Source organism: Phacochoerus africanus, chromosome 4 (genome assembly GCF_016906955.1).
Source record: "Phacochoerus africanus isolate WHEZ1 chromosome 4, ROS_Pafr_v1, whole genome shotgun sequence".
Lineage (NCBI taxonomy): Eukaryota > Metazoa > Chordata > Mammalia > Artiodactyla > Suidae > Phacochoerus > Phacochoerus africanus.
Genome location: NC_062547.1, coordinates 40,084,430 through 40,112,069, shown reverse-complemented (window position 1 = coordinate 40,112,069; position 27,640 = coordinate 40,084,430). Strand labels below are relative to the sequence as shown.

General features: G+C 41.0%; 1 protein-coding gene across 2 annotated transcripts in view; it reads left to right on the top strand.

Moving 5' to 3' along the window:
• The window catches only part of NELL1 (neural EGFL like 1), a 936,230-nt gene that overhangs the window by 138,036 nt on the left and 770,554 nt on the right, over nt 1-27,640 (top strand). For both annotated transcript variants that reach the window (XM_047776133.1, XM_047776134.1), the window contains exon 4: nt 8,653-8,823. In XM_047776133.1, the coding sequence (XP_047632089.1) occupies nt 8,653-8,823 (171 nt within the window). The remainder of the gene's footprint in view (nt 1-8,652; nt 8,824-27,640) is intronic.

Sequence of the window (27,640 nt, the reverse complement as noted above, 5' to 3'; positions counted from 1 at the left end):
TTCTGTTTCACTGAATGTAATGTTTGAGGCCAAAATATTGGGACCTGATATTAGAAAAATAAAGAGTTCGTGAGAAAGATACCAATGTATTCTTTTGGTATTTATTTCTCTAAATAGCTCCTGAAACCCATGCATTTTAAAAGAGATGATTTATTGATACTGTTTTAGCTGCATTTTCTGGGCAGAATTCCATGTTTGATTTTAGAAGAAAATGCGTAGTTATAAGTCTGTGGGTCTGTAGGCAGAAAATTGGCACTTTGAGGTTTCAGCAACTGGCAATGGCCTCAGGCATTGTGTAGGGACATACTTCTATGAGCGTTTCAATTTTTAAAGGTATAAAACCTATATACCCTAAGTTAGAGTGTTCCAGTTTCCCCTTCTGGTAGCAAACCATCCCCAAATTTAGTATGTTCACAGATTGTATGGGTCAGGAATTTGGACCCTGTCCAGAGAGGGATGGCTTTATTCCACAATGTCTGTGGCTTCAGCTAGGAAGAGCGGATAGCTGGGGAAACCATCTGGAGGTGTTTTCACTCATATGTCTCGTATTTTTACCGGTTGTATGGCTGGGGTCTATCCCGGTGGTTGGAGGTGTTCATTAGAGGACTGATATGTAGTCTCCCCAGAATGGGCTGGGCTTCCTCACAGCATGGGGGCATCAGAGTGGTCAGACTTCTTACATGATGACTCAGGTCTTCCAGCTCAAGACCTCTGGCAAATAAGACAGAAACTGCACCATGTTTTATGACCCAACCTTGGACATCATCAACAAGAATCACTCTTGCTCTTCAAGGGCTGACAAGCCTACCTAGTGGATTCAAGGGTGGGGGCATAAATCCTACCTTTTCAATTGGAAACCTGTCAAGATTATGTGGTAGGAGACCACTTGAGGTGGACAATGTCCTTGTGGGTCTTTTTTTTTTTTTTTAAATATCATTTGCCAGAGTATTTGGCTATATAGTGCAGGTTATCTGTTTCATACAGGACTGGAGTTGACTGTATGCATGCCTTCTGCCATTTCTTTCTATTTATAGTCTAGCAGTAGTGTCATGTCCATGGTTACTTCTCAGTTTTTTGCCTTTCCTGAGTTTCATGCTCCTGTACCTCTCTTTAAAAAGTCAAGGTAGTCCAATAACCTCTAAATCTCTGTGGATTAACAGTGACACTTTATTTTTATTTAGCCCCAGGGTAGTGTTAGTCTGGGTGAAGAATGGTGTCCATGCTCCCTGCAGCCATGTGAGGACCCAGACTTACTCCATCTAATGGCACCACCACCCACCAAAGCCTCAGAATCATCTGTTAGCACCTATGCAGCTGGCATGGTGAAGGTACCCCTCTCTTGCCTGCCTGGCGCTGGTCATACATGTCACCTCTACTCATGCTTTGGTCATATATATCAGTTCTGTTCATGTCTTATTGGTGACAGCTAGTCATTATATAATTCCCCCCCCCTAGATTCAAAGGCACTGGGAAATACAGTCTGGTGCGTGCCAAGGAAGAAAGGTGGGGTGTGAATATTAGCTGTGTCTCCTATATTGGTCACATCTGCCATCTCCTATCCTCTCTCCTCCAGGCTGCTAAGGAGCCTGGAGCCTAAGTACTGCCGGAAGAATCAAGCACAGAATGAAACTAACTGAGCAACTGGTTTTTCAGCTTCTTTTCAAGTGTACCAGTTGGCAAAGTGGCATTATGAATTATAGGAATTTAGACCTGAGATTATTAGGGATTATTTAGTTCAGTGGCTTAAAACGATTTTTGGAAGCAGATTGCTTTTATCCAAACAATCTTAGGGGAAACTCCAATTTATATAACAGATAAGAGTGAGGCTGCTCTGGTTAAAAAGACACTGCATCCCCACACTTTTCCCTCTGCTGTAGACCCTAAGGCTTTTCCAAGGAATCCAGGGCTCTATGGATCAGATTTATGCACTTTATTAAACAGATCTGAGAAACCGAGGCACAAAGAGGCAAAGACATTTATGCCAAAGATTAGGTGGTTTGTCTGTAGCAGATTTAGGGTTGAAATCAAGTCTTGGGATCCTTGCACCAGAGCTCTTTGTACTGCTATTTAGTTAAAAATTGTGCCATTGCCTCTTTTCAGTGTACATAGTCCTTGAGACTCCTCGCTCCAGGTAGGACATTCTACCTTACTAGTGTTTTTAGCTGCTTTTCTTCATTGTCTCAGCACGGAGCAAAGGTCCATGAGGGGGACAAGAGCTTCTCTAGGAAGAGCTATAGCATTTCTCTCCACAGATAATGATTTTTTCATGGCATGAGAAACGGGGGCTTGCAGTTGAGTCAGCAGGGAGATGCCATGGCATCGTGGGGACCAGGGATGGGGGCTACCTGAATTCATCTGAACTCTCTTGCCCTCTGACCCAAATATGATCATGCCAATGTGTCTGGAGAGGAGCACAGTGTGTTGGAAACAACCTGGGCTCTGGAATTCATCAGACCTGGACTTGAATCTTAGGAGTTCTGTCACTTGGGCAAGACTCTTTCTCAATTTGAGCCTCAGGTTTCACACTTAGGATGTGAATTGAATACTGGCATTGAAGATTGTTGGCAGCATTGGAGGTGATATATTGGAAACATCTTACACAGTAGAAAGTAATGGGATGTTGCCATCTACTTGGCGTCTACCAGACCCACATGTACATCAGAGTTCCGTCACCTGTATGAGCTTCACATCTTAACTTTCTTTTCTGTGAAATGAGGTAGTAGTTAAAAGCATGGACTTGGGATGCCGCATAAAGCAGGAACCCTGGAGCCAGACTCTTTTCATTGGAATCCTAGTTCTGCTCTTACCTAGCTGGCTAGCCTTGGGAAAGTTACTTGATCTGTTTCTCGGCTCCATTTTCTATAAAATGGGGATGGTAATAGCTGGTAACATTTGAGGTTGCAGTGAAGATTAAACGAGTACATATTTGTAGAGTAATGCCTGGCACGTAGCGCTGTGGAAATGTTAAATCAAATAACAGGTAAACATCTCACAGGGTGCGGTAGGGATGGTTTTGATATGAAATGCCAAGGCCTGCAGTCATTCCCTGGCAATAAGCAACATACCTATTGGCTATTATTGAATAAAAGTTAGCTAAATTGTTAAAGGCAGAATTTACCTTTCCTGGGTCCTACAGAATTCTAGGCACTATGCTGTTTTCTTTAATCATTATGTTTCAGGATTTGGGGGAGCAGTGCACCCAGGTGCTTCTGGTGATGATTTGTTTCCCCTTAGAGAAAGTAGCTAGCAGCATGCCTGGCTTTATCCTTGTCCCAGTAATCTCTGCCAGGGATGTACACTGGGTAGATGTGGCCTTGTTTCCCAAATGCACTTTGCCTTGACCTCCCCACCCAGACTTCTGGGAAGTAGTTGATTGATTAGGGGCACAGGGAGACTGCAGTTGGAATGTAAGCAGTCACCGCACTAACTCTGCAGCTCTTTGGGGTATGAGGTGTTTCTCCAAACAGTCAACATACATCCTTGTGGAATTGCTGGAAAATAGACTTTCATAGAAATGTTTTACTTTACTAATGAATTAGTATTCCATACCATGTAAAATTAACTTTTATCGTTTTCCACCTAGTATACGGAGGAAATACACTCTTCCAGCAATAAACACGTCAACTTATTATTATTATTATTATTATTATTATTATTTTATTTATTTTTTTTAGGGCTGTAGTCACAGCATATGGAAGTTTCCAGGTTAGGGGTAGAATCGAAGTTGCAGCTGCTGGCCTATGCCACAGCCATAGCAATGCCAGATCTGAGCTTCGTCTGTGACCTACACCGCAGCTCAATGGCAACACTGGATCCTTAACCCACTGAGCGAGGCCAGGTATCAAACCCGGGTCCTCATGCATCCTAGTCGGGTTCATTAACTGTTGAGCCATGAAGGGAACTCCAACACTTTGACCTTTTGAGTACTGTGGTCATCCTATCTATCTGAATTCTCAAAAAATGGATTGCTTGGTATAAGTTTTTAGGAAAACAACAATCATTTTGATAATGGTAACTTGGTTGATTGTGATCCACCTATATTATTTGGAATTATTGTTCCTGAATTTTATTTATGAATATAATGTGGGTTTCAGGTAGTTTTGTGAAATGTGACTTCAGTTCATGGAAACTGATTGTTTCTAATATTTGGAGTGGGCTTTGGAAAACTATATATACTGATGCATAAGTACACAAAGGCTTGGGTTTAAAAATATCAGCTATAGACTAGTACCCATGAAGATACAGGTTTGATCCCTGGCCTTGCTCAGTGGGTTAAGGATCTGGTGTTGCTATGAGCTGTGGTGTAGGTCGCAGACACAGCTCAGATACTGCGTTGCTGTGGTGTAGGCCGTCAGCTACAGCTCTGATTTGACCTCTAGCCTGGGAACCTCCATATTGCCCCAAGTGCGGCCCTAAAGTAAAGAAAAAAGAAAAAAAAGAAAAAGAATACTGAGTTATATAAATACAGGGTGGGAAAGATTCACTCTCACAGTATCCGTGTCAGAAGACTTGTGGTGTTAGAGGTTTGGAAGTCAGGGTGAGTACTGGGATGCACTAAGCGTTGTGTGCAGCCCAGAGGAGGTGTCTTGATTCCTGGATGCTGTATCCATCCTACCATACCTGAGAGCATGGTGACCAAGTCAGGAAAGGATCCAGAAAGAAGGTTTAAGACAGCATTCTTGACCAGGAAGGCCTTCTAGTCTAGGTGGGGGACAGGAATATAAAAGCTAGAGCTGGAGCTGCTTGTTCTGAAAGAGAAAACCTCTGTGGTGAATATCATTGCTGTTTACAAGTATTTGCAGGGTGAACAGGTTGTTCTGGGAGCCAAGACAGTTCACTGGAACAGCACACTTGGCTGAAGTCCCAGACTAAGGGGAGAAATTCTGCCGGCCAAATCTGGCTAGTATTTTCATTACCTATACAGCTGACCCCTCCCATTAAACTCCCAGGAAGATCCTAAAGCACTTGAGGCCTGAAGAGAGAGGACTGGTCAGGGCAGAGAGCTCCTCAGACATTGGTTTCCTATCACCTCTAGTGCCCTTCCTTCCCCTGCAAGCACCGCGTAGCTCTTAGTTGCTCACAGCATTATGTTTCTGCTTCCTCATCATGACTACCTGGTCAAGAGGTGAAGCAACACCTGGCACTTGACAACAGTGCTTCTTAAACTTGAATGTGTTGGTGCATCATCGGTGGATCTTAATTAAAATGCAGATTCTGATTTCAACTAGGGTCCCACAATCTGAATTTGCACAGGTGATGATGCTGCTTGTTAGTGGACCAGACTTGGGTAACAAGATGCTACTGCAAGTCACATGAGTCTTCCCTTCAGGCTCTAGACAAATGCCCTCAGGCCACCTGGCCACCTCTTCCATGTTGCTCTCAGGACTGAGCCTCGCATCTGTATTAGCAGAGCATCACTGCCTGGAGATTCGGACTTTTTCTTCTCCCAGTGCTCATGGAAGACTTTTTTACTTAGCCATGTGGTTTTTTGGTTGTCTCTAGGGCCACTTCTGTTATCTAACATTTTAAAAAAATTGCCTGAGAGAATTCTCAGGCCATAAGATTTGGCCCTGTCTGTAGGCTGGAAAGGCTGGGGAATTATCACCTATAAGCAGTTTTTGACCCTTAACTTTTTCTTTTTTTTATTAAAGTATAGTTGATTTACTGTGTTGGACCAATTTCTGCTGTGCAGCAAAGTGACCCAGTCATACATATATATACCTTCTTTATCTCATGTTATCTTCCATCATGTTCTATCCCAAGAGATCGGATGTAGTTGTAAAAACATATCATCTTGACTTTCATACAAATTGTCTGCGATAACAGCAGTTTTTGTATGTGTACTTGATGTTGTCAGATAGTTCACCCCAAGACACAGGTATCTTTGCCTAACATTAGGGCAGATTTCTTTTCTCCAGACTGGATATTTGTGATTACCTCAGGTACTCACTTACTCCAATTCATCATAAAGTGATCTTTAAAAGATCAGTTTAGAATACTTTGAGCACTTGCTCACATGAGAATGTAACCCCCCAGAAATAATTAAATCTGGTTAAACATTTATGCCTCCCCCCACCTCCTTTTTTTGATTCAAGTCACCTGAGTATTTTTGATTGTGATTGATTGAGGGCCTTTCAAGGGCATGTCCCTTTCCCCAGCAGTAGCTTTTTGGTCAAAATAGTTTGAAAGAGTTCTTATTATGTATTAATCTTGGTAAGGTCTCAAGTATCAGATCATGCTGCTTTTCTATACAGGAGCTATGTGGATTTGGGCAAAGGTACTTAATATCTCTGATCCTCTGAACTCATTATAAAATAGTGATAATAATATTTACCTTGAAGTAGTTAAGTGAGATATTTATGAAAGCGCTTGGCCCATTTCCAGCACATGGTAGTTACTGATGAAATAACAGCTTCACTTCTCATTTATTTCTCCTATGCCAAGTTCTAGATTGTTTTGTTTTGTTTTTGGTGGTGCTGGGGCGCATATATTTTATTTCCTTTTCCACTAGTCTCAAAGTGTCTTGTGAACAGGATCTGTATTTTAAATCTACTTTAGCTTTTCACTGTGTGTTCAGTAATGATATGTTGAATGAATAAATGAATGACCAGATAATCTCTAAGGTTTTTCTGACCTTTTAAATCCTCTGGTTGTTTGATTCTTCCAATGTTCTGGCAGCTTAGAAAAAAAACTGGAGAATTCTCTTAAAATAAATGTCTTCTAGGTTAAGGGATTTCCTCCTTAGTAGTTGTTAAAAAAATGTATTATATTTATTATTACTAGTATGTATGTACCTGGGCTCAGGAGCCAGCTGCAATAGTTGAAGTAATCTCTGCAGTTTATGATCTTGGGCCAGATTCTTTATAGAGTGCAGATGAGGTGGGTCAGGGGCTGGTCTTTTTTTTTTTTTCTTGTATAATGATTTTTATTGTTTCCATTATAGCTGGTCTACAGTGTTCTGTCAGTTTTCTACTGCACAGCAAGGGAAGCTAGTTACACATACATGTATACATTCTTTTTTTTCATGTTATCATGCTCCATCACAAAGGACCAGTCAAAGGGGCTGGTCTTGACTTTATTTCCCCTGTGATACTCTTTTGGGAAGATCTCTGTGAAAGATGAGTAAGAAACATACATTTGTTTTCATACGTGATGTGAGGTTTGGAAGTCATTTGTAAGATGCATTTTGTGTTGTAGATTAAATATGCTTGAACTGTTGGGTTCAGGCCAACTCAGTGGATTAGAGGAAAAGCAGTAGGTTCTTCAGAATCTTGGCATTGAACATGGTTCCCGACTAGACAATTTTTTTTTTCTCTTTCTCTTTTTAGGGCTGCACTTGCAGTATGTGGAAGTTCTCAGGCTAGGGGTTGAATTGGAGCTGCAGCTGCTGGCCTATACCACAGCCACAGAAACACCAGATCTGAGCCACATCTGCAGCCTACACCACAGCTCACGGAAATTCCAGATTCTTAACCCAAGGAGCAAAGCCAAGGATTGAACTTATATCCTCATGGATGCTAGTTGGGTTCATAATCCTCTGAGCCACAATAGGAACTCCCTAGGTGAGTAGTTTTTGAGTTGTCTGTATTAATGGGAGATAGTGGCAGTTGAGGTCATCTTTATTACGTTATCTGAGATGGGCACCGAACTGGCAGAAAGTACAGAGTCTGTAAAATCTAGGCCTGAATTGAAATCCTGGCTTGGGCATGTTATTTAATTCCAGAATCTAATATCAGTACAATAGGTTTTTTTGTGGATGATAAATTAGATGATATATGTCAAATGCTTAGTGTAGTGCCTGCTGTGACATTGGGACCTATTTGATGATGGCCATAGTGACACATTTCAGAAGGGACACAAAGGAGTCTAAATAGGTCTGCCACTCATGAAAGTATCAGCCCTGGTATGTGACTGAGGAATGTTCCAAAGTGGCCTGCTGTCTTTTGTGACTAAAGTACAGACTGCAGTGGTAGTGCTAGGAGTTTTTCATGGATCTGGACAATACGATAACAGTCTGGGGGAAAGAAAAACTCAATTGCATGTTTCATTCCATGACAGTTTGAAATACTGATAGGTATGTGAGTAGCTTCATAATTTCCTCTCCTGTTGATTACCTTGGAGTTGTTTTTCATTTACAGCTTCTTGTCCAAGGGGGAAGTTAAAAAAAAAAAAAGGCCAAAAAAAAAAAGGCAAAGAAAAAGCCCCACTGATCTTTTTTTCTGACAGTTTATTTCAATCCCTGATATTTAACATCACTTCCATTTTCCTTTAATTCTTAAAAAAGTAAAAATGGCAGTAATAAAAAAAAATCAATAAATCCATTCCAACATGCATGGCCTTTTTTAGACAATGGAAATTTATGAACTATGCCTAAATGACACCACACTAAGGTCATTGTTGTTTAGCTTGTGGCCTGTCACTTCACCGTGGATCAATCAGTCTTTGTTTCAGGGGCTCAAGCTGTCACTGTGAGGGTTCTCAGACAATAGGTGAATCAGGTTCCATACTATACAACTGATTTGGGGCTGTGGTTCTTTGCATCACAGTTTAGGGAATTTTAGACTCTGGGAATGCTGGTAGTGAGGACTGATGTTGGCTCTGATATCCAGAAGTAACGTAAAAACATGTTTATTTGCTTTGTTTTCCATACAGCTATTTTGAACTGGAGAGCAGTGGTCTGAGGGATGAGATTCGCTATCACTACATACATAATGGGAAGCCCAGGACGGAGGCCCTTCCATACCGGATGGCTGACGGACAGTGGCACAAGGTCGCACTGTCAGTTAGTGCCTCCCATCTCCTGCTCCACGTCGACTGCAACAGGTATGTCTTTGTCTTTGATCTTTTGTGATTCTGCCCTTGAAATCAAGCAATGGGGACAGGCAAAAACCAACCCCCTCCAAGCTTTGCTGGGAAAGAAAAACCAAGGGACCCGAAGAGTCATTTAACCTACCGAATGGGCCATTAGATGCACTGAAATGACCAACTGTAATAGGCTAAGAAAACAGTTCATTAAAATGAAACCATATCCAGTGATTAGGAAAAAAATGTACCAAAGGTTGATTACAGATTGGGGAATATTAAGTGCACCTCAGTGTACTCCAGGCGCCGGCTGGAATTCCATGGAGCTGTGATCACAGTTAACTGTGATGTATTGTTGTTGAGTTCGTTCCACTTGGAAGCTATTGAGCCAGTCTACCTTTGAATGAATCTGAGAAGCCTGTGCTACTGGAGCAGCTAATTCTATTTCACTTCATCAAGCACAGCTTTGCTTGAATATTTTTTCCAAATGGAAACTTCTTAGGCTGTTCTTTGACTCTTTTGGAAATGATGTCACTTATCCTCTGCAGTGGGATGAGCCTTCCGTCTTGCTTGAGGATGGCAGGACTATTTTGAAGTCAGGCGGGGGTTCATAGGAGGTTGTGGGTTGAGGTGGGAAGGACATATTGTCTCTCATGTCCCATCAGTGGGGGAAGTTTACTGCCCACTGAAGAAAGGACACTATTGGTCTCTGATGGATCACTAGTGGCTGGACAGCTGGATGATGGCGTTCAAGGAGAATGCTTTGATTTCTCCAGAACCCACCAGAAGTCCCCTGGATAGTGATCTGAGTCCTATTATAGAGAATTTTTTGCATCGCAAGGTACCCATGAATTGTTATTTCTCATTGATGATGCTATCAAAGTTAAAATGATTGTTCAAGTTTGGAGATACCTTAGAAATCTATACATAGAACTTCCATATGACCCTGCAATCCCACTCTTGGGCATCTATCTGGACAAAACTCTACTTAAAAGAGACACATGCACCCGCATGTTCATTGCAGCACTATTCACAATAGCCAGGACATGGAAACAACCCAAATGTCCATCAACAGATGATTGGATTCGGAAGAGGTGGTATATATACACAATGGAATACTACTCAGGCATAAAAAAGAATGACATAATGCCATTTGCAGCAACATGGATGGAACTAGAGAATCTCATACTGAGTGAAATGAGCCAGAAAGACAAAGACAAATACCATATGATATCACTTATAACTGGAATCTAATATCCAGCACAAATGAACATCTCCTCAGAAAAGAAAATCATGGACTTGGAGAAAAGACTTGTGGCTGCCTGATGGGAAGGGAAGGGAGTGGGAGGGATCGGGAGCTTGGGCTTATCAGACACAAGTTAGAATATATTTACAAGGAGATCCTGCTGAGTAGCATTGAGAACTTTGTCTAGATACTCATGTTGCAACAGAACAAAGGGTGGGGAAAGAAAAAATGTAATTGTAATGTATACATGTAAGGATTACTTGATCCCTTTGCTGTACAGTGGGAAAATTTTAAAAAAATGAAAAAAAAGTAAATTAAACCTATAAATAAATAAATAAATAAATAAATAAATAAATAAATAAATAAATAAATAAAATGATTGTTCAGCCATAAGACTTAAAGAACAGGCGTTCCGGGGGCAGCCTCCCTTCTGGCACCCAATAGGAGGGAACATAATCCAAAGTCAAGTCAACTCCAGGCTGCATTTATGATGAGGAAATACTTAAATGTGCTTGCCACTCCAGCTCTGCAGAGAAGAGGATCTGGAAGGGCAGAGAACAGAAACTAGTGTCAGGCTTAAGGAAAGTTCCCCCATCTTGAAGTGAATCTTGGTCCATTTTGATGTCACCTATTTAAGGTCCTTGCTGGATTTTCTGAAAAATTGTGGCTTCAGCCTGATAAAATGTGTGTGCATGGACAAAGAGTCCATAGAAACTACAAGCTCCTTTTCACGCTGCAGTCTTGGGCGGGGGAGCCTGGATAAAGCCAGCCCTGGCCATTGTCTATCTGGGCCACTTTCTACCTTTAAATGCTTATTGGCTCCTTTAGTTCTCTAGAACTCAAGTGACTTGTCAGGTAGCACTAACGTGCTGCTCTAATGGGAGAGCAGGAGGGTCCTGTATGTCCTCTTATGACACAAGCCAGAAGGAAGCCTCAAAGCTCTGGTATGGTAATTCTCAAATGAAAAGTCCTAAAGAAATGGATATTTGCTTGCTATGCAATTTTTTGCTTTCTCCGTTCGAATGTTTTATCTTCTATGTCCCAATATTCTTCTCTCAAGAGAAGAGGAAAAAATGAGAGAGGCTATGTCTCTGCTCATTGAAAGTTTCCTGCCTTCACAAACTGTCTCATCCCATTAGGTATTCTTTTCTGCTGTCTCAGCCTCTTGTTATCCATGTAGATTTGGGTATGTTAATTTCTTTGCATCTCAAGTTTTTTAATTTGTAAACTGGGAATACTAATACTACACATACTCATAGATGGGAATGTTAAATAAGAATTTATGTAAAGTGCTTTGGGTGGTTCCTGGCCTTTTGTGCCCAATACATGGTGGTGGGTGGCTATTAATATTTATTCGGCACATTTTTGGGGTCTCTTTGTCCCTAAAGTTTCATTTATTGTATGTCCTGGCCTCCGTAGCAGGAAAGTAGGGAGAGAACAGGAGAACTGGAACCCACAATATACTTTAGGCTCAGCCCCATTTATAAAGAAAGGATCAAGGGGATTCTAAATATTCTTTCCCTCCTCTTGAAATTTTTCTTACTTTGGTTTGTAGCATAGTGTGTTGTCCTTTATGTCAGATCTTGGAGGGAAAACGTAAAGTGGTTGCCAGTTAATGATTTATGGACCCAACAAAAGTGGGTATTTTGGATTGGTCAGGGAACGAGACACCTGGAATGACGGGGCCAGAAGAGAGTAAATTTTGATTTTGCTGTAGGAAAGGTCTAGACAGAATTCCCAAACCTGACTATACTTAAGAATTACTAAGGAACCTATAAAAAAGCATATGGTAACCAGGAGTCCTCTCTGACCTAGTGGATCAGAGTCCCTGAGAATGGGACTGCATTCTTCACAAGCTCTCCATGTAGTTCTTAGGCAGGCAGGTTAGCCTTGGTGCAGGGACTAGCATTTCAAAACCACTGGTTTAGATTGAGGGTGGCAGAAGCTGGAGGATAGCCTGGGCTGCAACACATAGGTGAGGGACCCCAGAAAACCAAATACTTGGAGCAGAATCCCAGGAAGGAGGAAGAAAAGTTTAAGGCGAGACTACTGTCTTGTATGCAAAACAAACATATCTTCATAAATTTATTCCTAGCCCACAGTGGCTGATTTTCGAGTGGTAGAAACTCTGGTGCATTTATCAAGTTGCTGGTGTAATACACCTTTTAAAAAAGAACAGAATAATGGCATTTGAAGCAACATGGATGGGACTAGAGACTTTCATACTAAGTGAAGTAAGTCAGAAAGAGAAAGACAAATACCGTATGATATCACTTAAATCTGGAATCTAATATATGGCAGAAATGAATCTGTCTACAGAAAATAAACTCATGGATTTGGAGAACAGACTTGTGGTTGCAAGGCAGAGGGGGAGGTGGAAGGATTGGGATGGACTGGAAGTTTTGTGATTGTAGATGCAAACTATTGGATTTGGAGTGGATAAGCAATGAGATCCTCCTGTATAGTACAGGGAACTATATCTAGTCACTCGTGATGGGACATGATGGAGGATAATGTGAGAAAAAGATTGTATGTGTAGGTATATGTATGTGTGTATAACTGGGTCACTTTGCTATACAGCATATATTATGTTGTAAATCAACTATAATAGAAAAATAAAAATCTTAAAAAAATTTTTAATTGAAATATACAATGTTGTTAGTTTCAGGTGTTCAGCAAAAGGATTCAGCTTAATATTTTTTTAGATTCTTTACCCTTATAGGTTATTATAAGATACTGAGTATAGTTTCCTGTGCTATATAGTAGGTCCTTGTTATTTATCTATTTTATATATAGTACTATGAATATTGTAATCCCAAACTTCTAATATATCACCCTAACCTTTCCCCTTTGGTAATCACAAGTGTGTTTTCTCTGTGAGTCTATTTCTGTTTTGTACATAAGTTCATTTTGTATTTTTTTTTTTAGATTCCACATAAAAGCAACATCATATGATACTTGTCTTTGTGTGACTTACTTAATATGATAATCTCTAGGTCCACCCATGTTGCTGCAAATAGCATTAATTCATTCTTTTTTATGGTGGAGTAATTCCATTGTATTATGTATACATGCCACATCTTTATCCATTCAGCTATCAGTAAACACCCAGGTTGCTTCCATGTCTTGGCTATTGTGAGTAGTGCTGCCGAACATTGGGGTGCATGTATCTTTTCAAGTAATGGTTTTCTCTGGATATATGCCCAGGATTGGGATTGCAGAATCATATGATAACTCTATTTTTAATTTTTTTTTTTTTGGTGTGTGTGTGTGTGTGTGTGTCTGTTTGCCTTTTCTACGGCCTCTCCTGCGGCATATGGAGGTTCCCAGGTTAGGGGTCTAATTAGCTGCCGGCCTACACCACAGCCACAGCAACACCAGATCCGACCTACACCACAGCTCATGGCAACGCCGGATCCTTAACCCCCTGAGCAAGACCAGGGATCAAACCCGCAACCTCATGGTTCCTAGTCGGATTTGTTAACCACTGAGCCATGAGGGGAACTCCTCTGTCTTTAATTTTTTAAGGAACCTCCATACTGTTCTCCATAGTGGCTGTACCAATTCGCATTTCCACCAACAGTGGAAGGTGGTTCCTTTTTTTCCACACCCTCTCCAGTGTTTATTGTTTGTAGATTTTTTGATGATGGCTATTCTGGCTGGTGTGAGGTGATATCTCATAGTAGTTTTGATTTGCATTTCTCTAATACTTAGTGATGTTGAGCATCTTTTCACGTGCCTGTTGGCCATCTGTCTTTGGAGAAGTATTGATTTAGAGCTTCTGCCCACTTTTTGATTGGGTGGTTGTTGTTTTTTGATATTGAGCTGTATGAACTGTTCAGAATTAATCTCTTTTGGTCCCATTGTATGCAAATATTTTTTGCCATTCTGTAGGTTGTCATTTCATTTTGTTTGTGGTTTCCTTCCCTGTGCAAAAGCTCTTAAATTTAGTTAGGTTGCATTTGTTTATTTTCATTTTTATTTCCATTACTCTAGGAGATGGATACAAAAAAGATAGTGCTGTGATTTATGTCAAAGAGTATTTTGCCTCTGTTGAACTCTAGGAGTTTTATAGTATCTGGTCTTATGTTTAGGTCTTTCTTCAATTTTGAGTTTTTTTTTTGAATGATGTTAGAGAATGTTCTAATTTCATTATTTTCCATTTAGCTTTCCAGTTTTCCCAGCACCACTTATTGAAGCAACTGTCTTTTCTCTATTGTAAGTTCTGGCTTCCTTCATCATAGATTAATTGACCCTAAGTGAGTAGGCTTATTTCTGGGCTTTCATTCCTGTTCCATTGATTTGTAGTTCTGTTTTTGTGCCAGGACCATTCTGTGTTGATGACTTTAGCTTTGTGGTATAGTCTCAAATTGGGGAGTCTAATTCTTCCAACTTGGTTTTTCTTAAGATTGCTTTGGCTAGTTGGGGTCTTTTGTATTGCTGTACAAATTAAAATTTTTTGTTCTAGTTCCATGAGATATACCATTGGTAACGATGGAGATTACATTGAATTTATAGACCGCCTTGAGTAAGACAGTTTTTTTTTTTTTGGAATTTTTAGGGCTGCATTCTCAGCATATGGAGGTTTCCAGGGTAGGATCTAACTGGAACTATAGCTGCTGGCCTATGCCACAGCCACAGCAATGTGGGATCCAAGCTGTGTCTGTGACCTACACCACAGCTCAGGGCAACACTGGATCCTTAACCCACTGAGTGAGGCCAGAGATCAAACCTGCATCCTCACGGATGCTAGTTGGTTTTGTTAACTGCTGAGCCATAACAGGAACTCCAAGATGGTCATTTTAACAATATTAAGTCTTCCAATCCAAGAACATGATGTATCTTTCCATCTGTTGGAGTTGTCTTCAGCTTCTTTCAATAGCATCTCATAGTGTTCAGAGTACTGGTCTAATACTTCTTATATAGACCACTCTCACAAAGAGTGAATTCCAGAAAGCCTGATTTTTATTCTCTAAGCTATGCATTTCATACTACTGTGAAATTCTTCCTTTTTGATTCTTTTTACCCTTAAATTTATACTATCTTACTTTTCTCAACCTGTCACCCACTAGAGTTGTATTGGGTAGATAATAAATGATGATGTGATAGCTAACTTTTATTGGGTGTTGGCTGTGCTGATAATAGTTCTGAGTGCTTCATATAGATTAATTCATCACTCTGCTGCTATTTTTCTCATTTTAAAATGATGGAATTCGGAGTTCCTGTCGTGACTCATTGGTTAACGAACTTGACTAGTATCCATGAGGATGTGTGTTTGATCCCTGGCCTTGCTCAGTGGGTTAAGGAACCAGCATTGCCATGAGCTGTGGTGTAGGCCAGCAGCTGTAGCTCTGATTCGACCCCTACCCTGGGAACCTCCGTATGCCTCGGGTGTAGCCATAAAAAGACAAAAGACAAAAAGAAAATATAAAATGATGGAATTGAGGTTACATTCTGTCTCTGCAATCCTGTTGCTAAGTGGCAGTGCTAGGATTGGACCTGAGTCTGACTTGTTAGTGCCTGCTCTAACCACTAGGCTATTTAGCTTCACAGTAGGGACTATTGGCCTTGAACTTTAGAACATGAGGAAAGATAAGAGCCAGACTCAGTGTGAGCAGTTTGTTAGTTTCTGGTATTTTCCTCCCATGGGTCTTACATTGCTGATTCTTGGAGTTGTTTGGTAAGATGTGGAATCTTACTAATGGAACTATTGCATTGGCCTAAGGGGAGGGACCTATGTCTATTGAGCATCTACCCTAGGCTGGGTGATGTGCTGGGTATAATAGTACTTAGGACAGCCATGTGATATGGGGGTATTTCATAGGACCCATTTTACAGATGAGGAATTAGAAAGGCTCTGAGAAGCTAAGGAACCCTGTCTCAATCACATAAGGTAAAAAGCGTGGAGCCCAAACTGAACCAGGATCTAAATCCCAAAACTTTGTCTTCTCACCCCTCCTCCCTCGCTGCCTCTGAAAAGCATGTCCTTCCCAAGACTAATTCATAACCATGCCAGAAGGTCTTCCCTGGAGAGAGATGCTACAGAAGGTTTAGGAACCATAAAAATACTTGAAATTGGGAGGAGATTTCCCAGGCAGTTTCATTGCTCCGAGGAACTGTAAGGTGGCAGGATTTTGCACCTTTTTTAGAACTGAGAAACAGAGCCTTTTCAGACCTAATTACGCAAATTGTCATAAGAAAAGCGACTGCTATTTTAGTTGGTAGTTGAACATGTTCTGCTTGCTACTGAGACACACTTTTCTCTCTGCTTTAGCTGCTTAGCTGGGCCTAGTTAGAAACTCCCAAAGTGTGGGTAGCATATTACCTCAAGCTAGAAACTTAAAAGGAACCACTCAGCTGGGTGGCCAGCCTGATTATCTCTACTGCCTTAGGTTTTTCTTTAGCTGCCTTTTCATTAATAGTTGCCAACAAAACCAAGAATGAGGCCTGAACTAACCTTCCTCGGATTCTCCTGCTCCATTCTCAGCTCACTCTGCGACCTGTCCCTTTTGCTCAAAGCCACAGTCTGCTGACACCTGGGCTTCAGTGTATAGTGTTCTTTTACCATGAAAGAGATTTTCCTTCCTTCTCTTTATTTGGTAATTTAAAATTCTCAATCAAACTATCCAATTAAAGTATTGGATACACTCTTTCTGCTAGGTTGTGAGAATACTAAGAAATAGGAGTTCTTGCTATCGGGAAGTCTGTGGCTATTCATTCCATCTTTTTTAATTCTGAAGTCACCAGGTCCCCCCACAGTGATTGGCCGTAGTCCTTGGATATCAGGGAAATTGTGGACTTGGATGGACACCCTGTGAGCAGGCTGTTTTGTCAACGCGTAATGGCAGGTCAGCAGTGGGAAGAACTGAAAAGAGTTACTCCCAGCATCTTGGTCTTGAAGTGACAGTGGAGAATTGGCCTCAAAAAAGCTTTCCATTCAAACGGTACCTGCATCCAGTCTTTGGCCACAACTTTCTGCAACATGTGGGCCTCCTCACTCGCATCCCATCTTCCCTTGCCTCACCGCTGGAAAAAAACTCTCCTACGCAGTCACAGTGCAATGGGATTCTGAGCTCTCACCTCATTTATTCCAACTTGCGAAACATGATACAGCATGTGTACACACGCACACCTGCAGCCCAGTTGTCACTGACAGTTAACTCAATGATTATAGTATAGACAGTAAACATATTTAGATTTTACTTTTAACACATGCTATTTATTCATTGTGGGGCACACTTTTTCCATACAACTGGTTTTGAAGCACATCAGAACCAGAGAAATAAACGTACTATAAATTACTAAACAAGTCAGTAATTCAAGGTTTCTGTCGAATATTTCAGAGTAACTTCAGGATTTGAGCATCTGTTTTTACCTCTAGGTTTTTCATAATGAAATATGGTGAAATGGCATCTTCTTTCCAGAGCGTTTCAAAGGTATTAACCCATATCAGGTTATTTAACTGCACATGCCTTAATGTAGCTAAGCCACATATAGAAAGTACTACATTGGCTTTGATACAACCGTTTGCACTAGAGGAAGGAGGGGGAAATAAAGCGATAACTATCAAAGGACACAGCTTCCAAAAGAGCCAGGCCAAAATTCTCTATCTCCTGGTTCCCCGACTGATAAATTAGTCACTTCACAGGCATGAACAATGCACACAACTCATCACAATTAAAATCGGGAAGCCATACATGTATACTTTTTTTTCTCACATTATCATGCTCCATCATAAGTGACTAGACATAGTCCTCAACGCTATACAGAAGGATCTCATTGCTTATCCATTCCAAAGGCAATAGTTTGCATTAACCCCAACTGGGTCACCTTGTTGTATGGTAGAAAATTGACAGAACACTGTAAACTAGCTATAATGGAAAAAATAAAAATCATTATAAACAAACAAAAATCAAGAAGTCAGCATGTGCCTCATCTCCAGCCACCCAGAAGCACCAGATCCTCTGTCCAGGGAGAGATGATAAGCAAGTGAGGAAGCCAGGACATACCCATGTGTAAACTTATAGAGCAATACAATGTAACAGTACATGGGATACTAGAAGACAGTATATGATGGATTGCTGGATTCCTGGTAGAGACAATGAGGTTTGAGAGCTCACTGGAGGAAGGGTGCCTGGGGACATGGAGTAGCTTCTTAATATCTTACCATCCCAGGTGAAAATCCGTGACAATTTCTGTAGCTTTATAGTTTTGCCACTGTGTGATTTGATTCTGTACCAGTCACCTGAGAATCGGGCTTGGAATGAGGTTCATCTTCTGAGCATTACAAAGCCAGTCATAGTGCTGGCAAGAGAAGAGTGTGTATGGTGAGTGGTATCTAGTTGGCAGGGAGAGAGAGCCTGCAGAAAGAGAGAGAGAAGGAAGTGTGAGAGAAGGGAGGACAGGGAAAGAAGAGTTGTCCTCCATGTGACCAGGCATATGGGCTGTGTGGTTTAACCTAGACTTAGGAATGCTGGACCTTTGTCTTGGTTTTGCCATTTATAAAGTGTGAATTACATGCAGTGATGCAGGAGTGTGAAATCAGGCAAGCTATGTCTTAGATTCTTTAAAGTTTATTTTCTTCATTCATTCATTGACTCATTCATTCACTCATTCATATGCCAGGAAGTATGCTTACATCTGTAAAAAGGGAGTAATAGTAATTCTTCTGCCATATGGTTTTAAGAATGTACCAAGAGAGTGGGTGTAAAATCCTCAGAAAATTTCAAACTACTATGTAAACATACAGCATCATGAAGTACTACAAACATTTATCATCTTATATAAAAGATGTTAAAGTATCATATTGGAAAAGAATACAATTTATTCAAATTTTCACCTGAATAAAAACAGTGGCTCAGAGTTCCTGTGGTGACCCAGTGGTAAGGAACCCAACTAGTATCCATGAGGATGCGGATTCAATTCCTGGCCTTGCTTAGTGGGTTAAGGATTCGGTGTTGCCATGAGCTGTGGAGTAGTTCGCAGACATGGCTCTCATCTGGCATTGCTGTGGTTGTGGTGTAGGCTGACAGCTACAGCTCTGATTTGACCCTTAGCCTGGGAACTTCCATGTGCTGAGAGTGTGGTCCTAAATAGACAAACAAAAACAAAAAAAAGTGGTTCATGTACCATGGGTGAAGATCTAGTGTGTAATATGGATCCATGGTACAGCGTAGGGTTGGAGGTCTCTGTCAGGTCCCTGAAGTTACTTGACTGCTAAATCCTAGGCATGGTTCTCCAAAAGTTTGTCTGATGCATGGTTTTTGTGTTACCAGAGTCCCTTTAGAATATGTAACTACAGAGTCTCTTCACAAATGTGTAACTGAGGCTGTATGGGAAAGGAAATATTCCCCTCCAATATAATAAGATCTTTTGTTGATCCTGGCAGGGCTTTGAGAATGTGGCATGGCTTATTTCCTTTTATATTTCTGTGAGACAGGAGGTTCAAAGATTTACTTTCCCTTCCTCAACTCATGAGCCAGAATTATTGCAGCTTCCCCCACCCCTTCTTTTTGGCTGCACCCATGGCATATAAAAGTTTCTGGGCCAGGGATCAAATCTGAGCCACAGTTGTGACCTAAGCCACATCTGTGGTAATATCCCATCCTTAACCCACTGCACCAGGCTGAGGATCAAACCCCTGCCACCTCAGAGAAAACACTGGATTCTTATCCTACTGCGGTGCAGCAGAAACTCCTATCACAGCTCTTAAGAGAAGATATAAAGCCAGGCACGAAGTTTTACTTAATGAGGAAACTAACGTGTTGTAATTTCCTGAACCTCTTACACAAAATATATACTATTTGATTCTCTACTTTGAAAATCTGGCTTTTTAGCACAAAAGTGTTCTGGACTGAAAACTTGAACTGAAACACTTTAAGTTCCTATGACCCTGGGAAATTTATTTATAGTCTCTGGGCTTTAGCTCCCTAGGTATACAATGAAGGGCTAGGACTAGATGATTTCTAAATCTTCTTTCTATTCTTCTGAATATCTTGTTCTGATTCTGCCTCATCGTAGTGCTTAGTTAGGACATTTTGTATTTGTTTTTTTGTTTTTTGTTTTGCCTTCAGGACTTTAGAGAGCAACCAAGCCCACCATCTTCTTCTTCTACTGCTCCTATAGTAGACCAGCAGGGGTTTTACAGTCATCTGAATTGTTATTTGGGTTGACAATACAACAGGTTGCTGGTGAGCAAAGACTGCTTATGCTATATGCCCAATTTTTAAAAAATGATTTTAATTTTTTCCACTATAGCTGGTTCCTTTTTTTTTTTTTTCCCCTCAGTTCCTTCCCTCCTCACTGAGGTAGAGGCTGAATATGGATTTTTGGATCTAAGGGATGTTAACATCTTGTTCTCTCTACCTGTGCTTTTTCTTTCTTTCAAACTGTTTGCCCCAGACATATGTGACAGTGGGCAGCTCTTTGGGGGTGCAGGCTGCCCTGGCCATGGAGGCTCTGATAAGTTGGTAATCTACAAGATAGAGCAGTATACTGTAGCCAGCAGAGGATGAGTAGTTGTACTCTTGAAAAATATAACACATCCTCTGAATACTGAAGGAAAAAAGCCTTTGCTGCTGCTAAGCTGTAGAGACTTAAGTAATGGGAGAGAATGAATCTAATGGCTGATGTAATAACATTCAAAGTTAGAGATTCTTTGGCAAAGTAGAGAATGGCTGCTTAATTGTTAAGGCAGTTTAGACATTACCATGTTGGATGCCTCATTCTGGTTGAGACCCCTGCCCTTCTACTGATGCAGTGTACCCTGTAGCTTATTCATTGCAACCTCATTAGGTGGGTTCCAAGTTTAACTTTGTCCTTTCTTCTAATGACATCAGTAGCAAACTATTTCTAATTTTGTCTTTTCAAAAACCTTTATCTTTTCCTCTTGCTGCCTGGTAGGTTTAAATGTGCTCTTGGTTAACCATGGCCTCCATGGCACAGATAGGTAGGAGGTGAAAGGACTAATTGAAGTGAATGATGAGAGAGTGACCTGCATTTCCCTCCAACTACCTGCACTCCTGGGCTTTCAAAGTTGCAAATGAAAAGGACTAAAAAGAAATACAACAGAAGCTTCTTTTTATCTGGTGGTTTGTTGGCTACCTGAGGCCATGAGTACCATAACAAGAAGGTACATTATTATATACGTGGGGGTCCAAGATGTATTAAGATAGGAAAATAAGTCTTCATGTCCAACTCAGTGATTTTATCTACATGCCTTCAAACACATCTCAAGTTGTGATTGTCTTGTGTGGACATGGGTTTCTATAGGATGAATGGAAGGGGAAATAGACTGCAGGAGAAACAAATGTTTTCTTGTAGGAAAAAAATATTGAATCTTGCATCTTTATTGTTACAATTCGACTCTGTCCTTTTTGATGGATATGTATCATTACTCCTTAAAAAGGAAAGCAATGAGAGAAAAAATCAAGCCAGAACAATACATATGATGGAAACTTATCTTTTAAAAAATGTACATTTATATATTAGTTGTCTCTGTTCCTTTTATGCTTCACTTGTTGGAAAAGAGCATTGGAGAATAAAAAATGCATGAGTCATGAGGACTTTTTAATTGAAAAAGAAAAAGAATTTCAAATACTACATTAGTTTTCTACTTAGACCAGGGGTACTGATGTTGTCGTTGAAAAGAACTGATTTTCTACACTACTGTAAAGAAATTCATTTATCTCACTGGGAACTTTAATTAAATTAATGTTATAAATAATAGCAGCCAGAGCAGTTGGATGCAAAGAAACAGATTTATAGCTGAACCTGTTAGGCTGTTTTTTTTTGCAGGGGTGTCTGGGGGGGTAGGGCGGGGTATGGGGATGAGGAGGCTTTGAAAGAAAAGGTTCTGTGCATGCTTTTCCCTGCCCTGACCCCAAGTTCAGCTGACTTTTGTCCCTCAGCTCATCTCTCTTAACTTCTTCAAGAGTTTATTCCAGCAGGAGCTCCAGAGCCAGTAAGCCAACTGGTTAATGTGCCTGCGCTCTTACCGGAGGGTTTTCCTGGGCAATTAGAGTGGAAATAACTTCCCTTCTCCTTAAAGGGCCTGGGTGATTGCTGTCTTTAACTCTTCTCAGGAAGGTTCTGCTGCATCTCTACTCATTAGAGTCTATTAGTCTGAGGGCATCACTTTCCTGACAGCCAATTTCACACATAAGAACTTACAGGCTTGGAGTTGGGGCCATCACCTGAGCTGCTTTGGGTTACTCGGAATGCCTGTATTACACAGAATGGAATTTCATTTCCATTGGAGGCAGACACCTCCAGACTGATTCATCCTGCTGTGTCCCCAGCACGGCGCTTCACTCACTCAGTTCCTCAGTGCACTTTTACCAATACCAGCAATACAGGTTAATGCTGTCTTTGAAGCACAAGGAAGGAAGGAAGGAGCTAGGGAAGAATCTGTGATTTCCATTTCTTGAATTCTTTGGTGTTTTGGCCTCAGAAACCCAGCACCCATGCTGGGAAGAACTCAGACTTCTTGCTCCTTCATCGCTGAGTTGAGATTAGTATTTGGGAATTATTTTTAAGAAATGATTTATGTACTCACTTGCTTTTTTAAAGCCCTCTGAGGTGGATATTCTTGCATCTTATACTTAGGGACTTTTGAGGTGCTGAGAAGAGAAGTGACTTGTCCAGGGGTTCATGGTAAGTCAGTGGCAGACTGGAGCCACAGTTCAGAGCTCCTTCCTTATTCCTTTTTCAGAGAGATTATTCTCTACCAATCCCTTCATCTTCTTTCCTTTGCTTCCTCCATCTTTTTAACCCTCCCATGTGATGAGATAACTCTTCTAACTTCTCATAGAAGAAGTATAAGGTATCCCATCTATACATTGAAACCAACAAAAGCCAAGTGCCATGTATTATTTTATGAGACTGAGGATGCTGGTCACCTCAAAGGGCCATTTCCTCATGGCACCAAATCCTACCTCATTATAAATTTCAACCACTGTTAGTCTTTGGATCTAGATGACTTCTGTGGAATTATTTTTAAAGACTCTGTTTCCTTCCTAGAATCTAGAATGTTGATAGAAATGTTCATGCCTTCAATCTCATGGAGATAATATAGGGTCAGGCCTTCAAATGGTCCATCATCCTCATATGATTTGTATGCCTTGCATGTGCCTCTGTACCAATGAGTAATGGCCAAGGACCTAATCTTAAATCATGACTGACTGCAAATGAGCCATTCGGCCATTTCTTCAAATGTGAAATAGATGCATTATACTAGTCTCCAGTGTTACATGGATGGTTTTACACTGTTCCAGTATAAATTTTGATATTCCCTGTTTCAAGGCGATAAACTCCCTGTGTTCTTTAAGGTGACTTTGCAATCACAAGGCCTCATTAAAAACTATTGGTGGTGAAATAAAAGGTTGGGCAATGGGGGACCCCCATTTAGGAGGGTGTTTGTCATTATTGCTTCTTTTATTGGTATCTAATTAGATAAGTAGTAGAGCCTGTAGGAGCTAATAAAAGAACAAGATCTAGGAAGGAAGTGAGCACATTGAATTCTGAGGTATTTTCACGGACAGCAATTTTTCATGGACATTAGGGTGATACATAAGGACTTCCCACTGCAAAGTCAGTGCTCGCCATATCTCCTTCCTACAGCAACACACACATAAGCACATTTAATGGCCTCTTCTAAGTTTCAGGCTAAAAGTTACAATCCTTACTATAGCGTACAGAACTCTTGCATTGTCTGGCCCTTGTTTTCTTCCTCAGTTTCCTCTAGCACTAGTTTTCCCAGTCGTCCGACCCCAGTCTTTTAGTTCTTTTAAGTGTACCATATTCATTTAAGCCCTAGGATCTCTGAGTGTAATGTTTCTCAAATATCAAATTCACGTTTACTTAATTTTCAGAACAAAAGAAATTTTTTGTGTTTTACTCTTCACCGTAAACTAATACACATTTAAAAAATCTTTAATGTAGTTGATTTACAATGTTCCTTCAATTTCTGCTGTACAGTTGCAGTCATATTCATATATATATACACATACACACATACACATATATATATATACGCGTTCTTTTTTTTTTATACTACCTTCCATCATGTTCCAACTGAAGAGACGGCATAGTTCCCTGTGCTGTACAGTAGGACCCCATTGCTTATCCATCCAAATGTAATAGTTTGCATCTACCAACCCCAAACTCTGCAGCCATCCCACTTCCTCCCCCTCCCACTGGATAATGTACATTTTTCTAGTAGATTTTGATCATTTGATTGATGTCTTTGCCATGGGCTATAAGTTCACTATAGCATCACCAGTGCATATAGTAAAGCTGTCACAGAATAGGCCATCAACAAATGTTTGTGAATAGCTGAATGAATGAATAAATGGAAGAGTGATCCTAAGGGTCTGTGTCTGTGGCTTCTGGCCTGTGATCGTAGATTTCTAGGTGGTTCCATTAGTTAACTACCCTTGTTCTTTGCCTCAGCCTCTGGATCTTTGTAGAGTGGGCATCACCTTTTACCCAGTTTACTTGTTTCGGTATAGATAGGGTTATCATGATGATGATATGAGAACCGGCATGGGAATATGTGTTGCACATTTCAGTGTGCTTTGTAAGTATCAGGCCTGGGGAAAAGGTGAAGATGAAGTAACCCTGGCCTTTCTGTTTTGAACATCTGAGGACTGTTCTTTTCTTGGAGAAGGCAGTTAATCTATAAAAGACTTTGAGTGATTCCCTGGCCCGATTCACAGCACAGGGTGTATTGTGCCTCCCTCTCAAGTTGAATTTACATGTGTCCTGTGTCTGCAGGAACTCTGGCAGGTGTGGGGGCATGGAGATAATTTACAGATAGGGTGCAAACATAAACCAATCACAGGTAGGATTAAGGGGCATGTGCCCTCTTTGCTAGAGAACATGCACACAGCTGGGTACACTTGCCTGAACAGTGGGCATGTCACCATAGTAAAATTCTGTGGGTCTGTTTCTTCAAAATAGAGCTGAGGCCCACACTGTGGGCCTCCCATCAAGCCTATTGAGTAAGTCCTTTGGGCAGGATTTCATGATTGCCCCAGGCTGTTTCGGTATAGATAGACTTGTGGTGAAGTTCAATGGATGTGTTTTTGTCTCTAATTTTCTTAAATTATGAAAGGTACTTGCCTGATTCACACAATGCACAAAATTTAAAATGAAGAAAACAAGAAGATATGAGGACACAAATTCTAAGTAACAATGTGAAGTATGGGTCGAAAATCTTTGCATTCTAGGTTATTTTTTCTTCATATAGTGGAATAACTAATAAAGTGGTTATAAAGAATTCCCCATATAGGGGTTCCTCTTGTGGATCAGTGGTAATGTACCCTATATCAGTGAGGATGCGGATTCGATCCCTGGCCTCACTAAGTGGGTTAAGCTGTGGTGTAAGTTGCAGATGTGGCTTGGATCTGGCATTGCTGTGGCTGTGGGCTGTGGTATAGGCTGGTAGCTGCAATTCCAATTTGACCCCTAACCTGTGAACTTCCATATGTCATGGGTGCATCCCTAAAAAAAAAAAAGGTAATAATAAATGCCTCCCTCATGGGATTACTGGAATTGTGACAACGTACCTGCATCAGATAGACACTCCTGTTTGCAAATAACACTGGTTGAAACTGCAAGGATACATAATGTTGATTTAAACAAGGAATTTAGATGAGGCAGAGAAGAGTTGGTGCTCAGCCATGTCATCCAGGACCTGTCCATCTACTCACTCATTCTTGCCAGTGGAAAGCAGAAACAATGACAAAGGGGAAAAGGGTCATTATGATTGTCCTAAACCAACCATTCTTCATTCCATGTGGTGACGCTTTGTTCTCTTAACAGAACTGAGATACTTTGAACCAAGAAGGGGAAATAGCTCTCAGATAGGCTGCGGACAGTGTTGCTGCAATGTATCAGTAGTTTAGCACCATGCCTGGTAATTGTTTCATCAATGCCACCATGATGTTGCTGATGCTGAATTTGAGAATGATGATGAGTCTTGTGCATCTGAGCAGAACAGATATGAACAAGAGGGCCCAAGGGGATAATATACATATCTGGTTAATCAGAAATCATTGCCATACATGGATGTTCCTCCTATCGGGGAACCTTCAAAGGGAATCCAACAGGAGAAAGAGTATGAATGGGTCTGAGAGGCTGGCCTGGCTTCTGTCTGTAGAGTCCATCAACCCTGTTGTCTAGGCCTCTACTTTGGGGAACCTAGCCTTTGCCTGTTGCTTCTGCTCTCTCACACATCCTTGAAATACAGCTGCCCTTCCACATGAAGTACCATGTTAGGCCCATCTAAACCAGTGCCTGATTGCTGCCCTCTCCCTTACAACCACCCCCTCATATTCTCATGTCTTATCTTCCTGGCCCACCAAACCGTGGCTTATGATGCCTGCTTCTTTTCTTTTCTTTTTTCTTTTCTTTCTTTCCTTCTTTCTTTTTCTTTCCTTCCTTCCTTCTTTCTTTCATATAAGTATAGTTGATTTACAGTGTTATGCCAGTTTCTGCTGTATAGCAAAGTGACCAAAGTGACTTAGTCATTCATATATGTGTATGTGTGTTATATACACACACATTCTTTTTCTCATACTATCTTCCATATGTTCTATCCTGAGAGATTGGATATAGTTCCCTGTGCTGTACAGGAGGACTTCATTCCTTATCCAATCCAAATGTAACAGTTTGCATCTACTAACCCCAAACTCCCATCCCATCCCACACCCTCCCCCCCTCCCCACTGGCAACCACGCCTGTTCTCCATGTCCGTGAGTCTGTAAGTAGGTTCATTTGTGCCACATTTTAGGTTCCACATATAAGTGATATCATATGGTGTTTGTCTTTCTCTTTCTGACTTGCTTCACTTCATGTGAGAATCTGTAGTTGCATCCATGTTGCTGCAGATTACACTATTTTTTTCTTTTTATGGCTGAGTAGTATTCCATTGTGTATATGTACCTCATCTTAATTCATTCTTCTGTCAATGGACATGTAGATTGTTTCCACGGTCTTGGCTTGTGTGAATAGCGCTGAAATGAACACACAGGTGCATGTATCTCTGAATTACAGTTTTGTCCAGGTATATGCCCAGGACTGGGATTGCTGGATCATATAGTAGTTCTATATTTAGTTTTCTGAGAAACCTTCATACTGTTTTCCATAGTGGTTGTACCAATTTATGTTACCACCAACAGTGTAGGAGGTTTCCCTTTTCTCCATACGCTCTCCAGTGATGGCCTGCTTCTTTACCTGAACAGTTTAACAGCTTGTTTGGTTTTCTTCTCTCTTGACTGACAGAGGGTCAGGGTTTCCCTAATAGCCAATCCCCAGCATCCCCACTGGCAGGACAGCCCCTTCCTGCATTCCACACTCAGGGCAGATCCACACCTTGGCTCTGCTGATCGTTGTGATGTTGACACCTTGCCCTATCTGGATCTTTTCCCTTTCCTGCTATACTTTAACTGTAAGTTGGATCCTGGGCAGTTTGGTGGGGTTGCTGCTTACCCCACTAGAGTTACAGCCATGCAGCAGCAGAATTGGCATCAGCAGATGGGTTCAAGGCTTCATTTGGAATCAACCTGGATTCTTGCTTTCAGTGGAGGA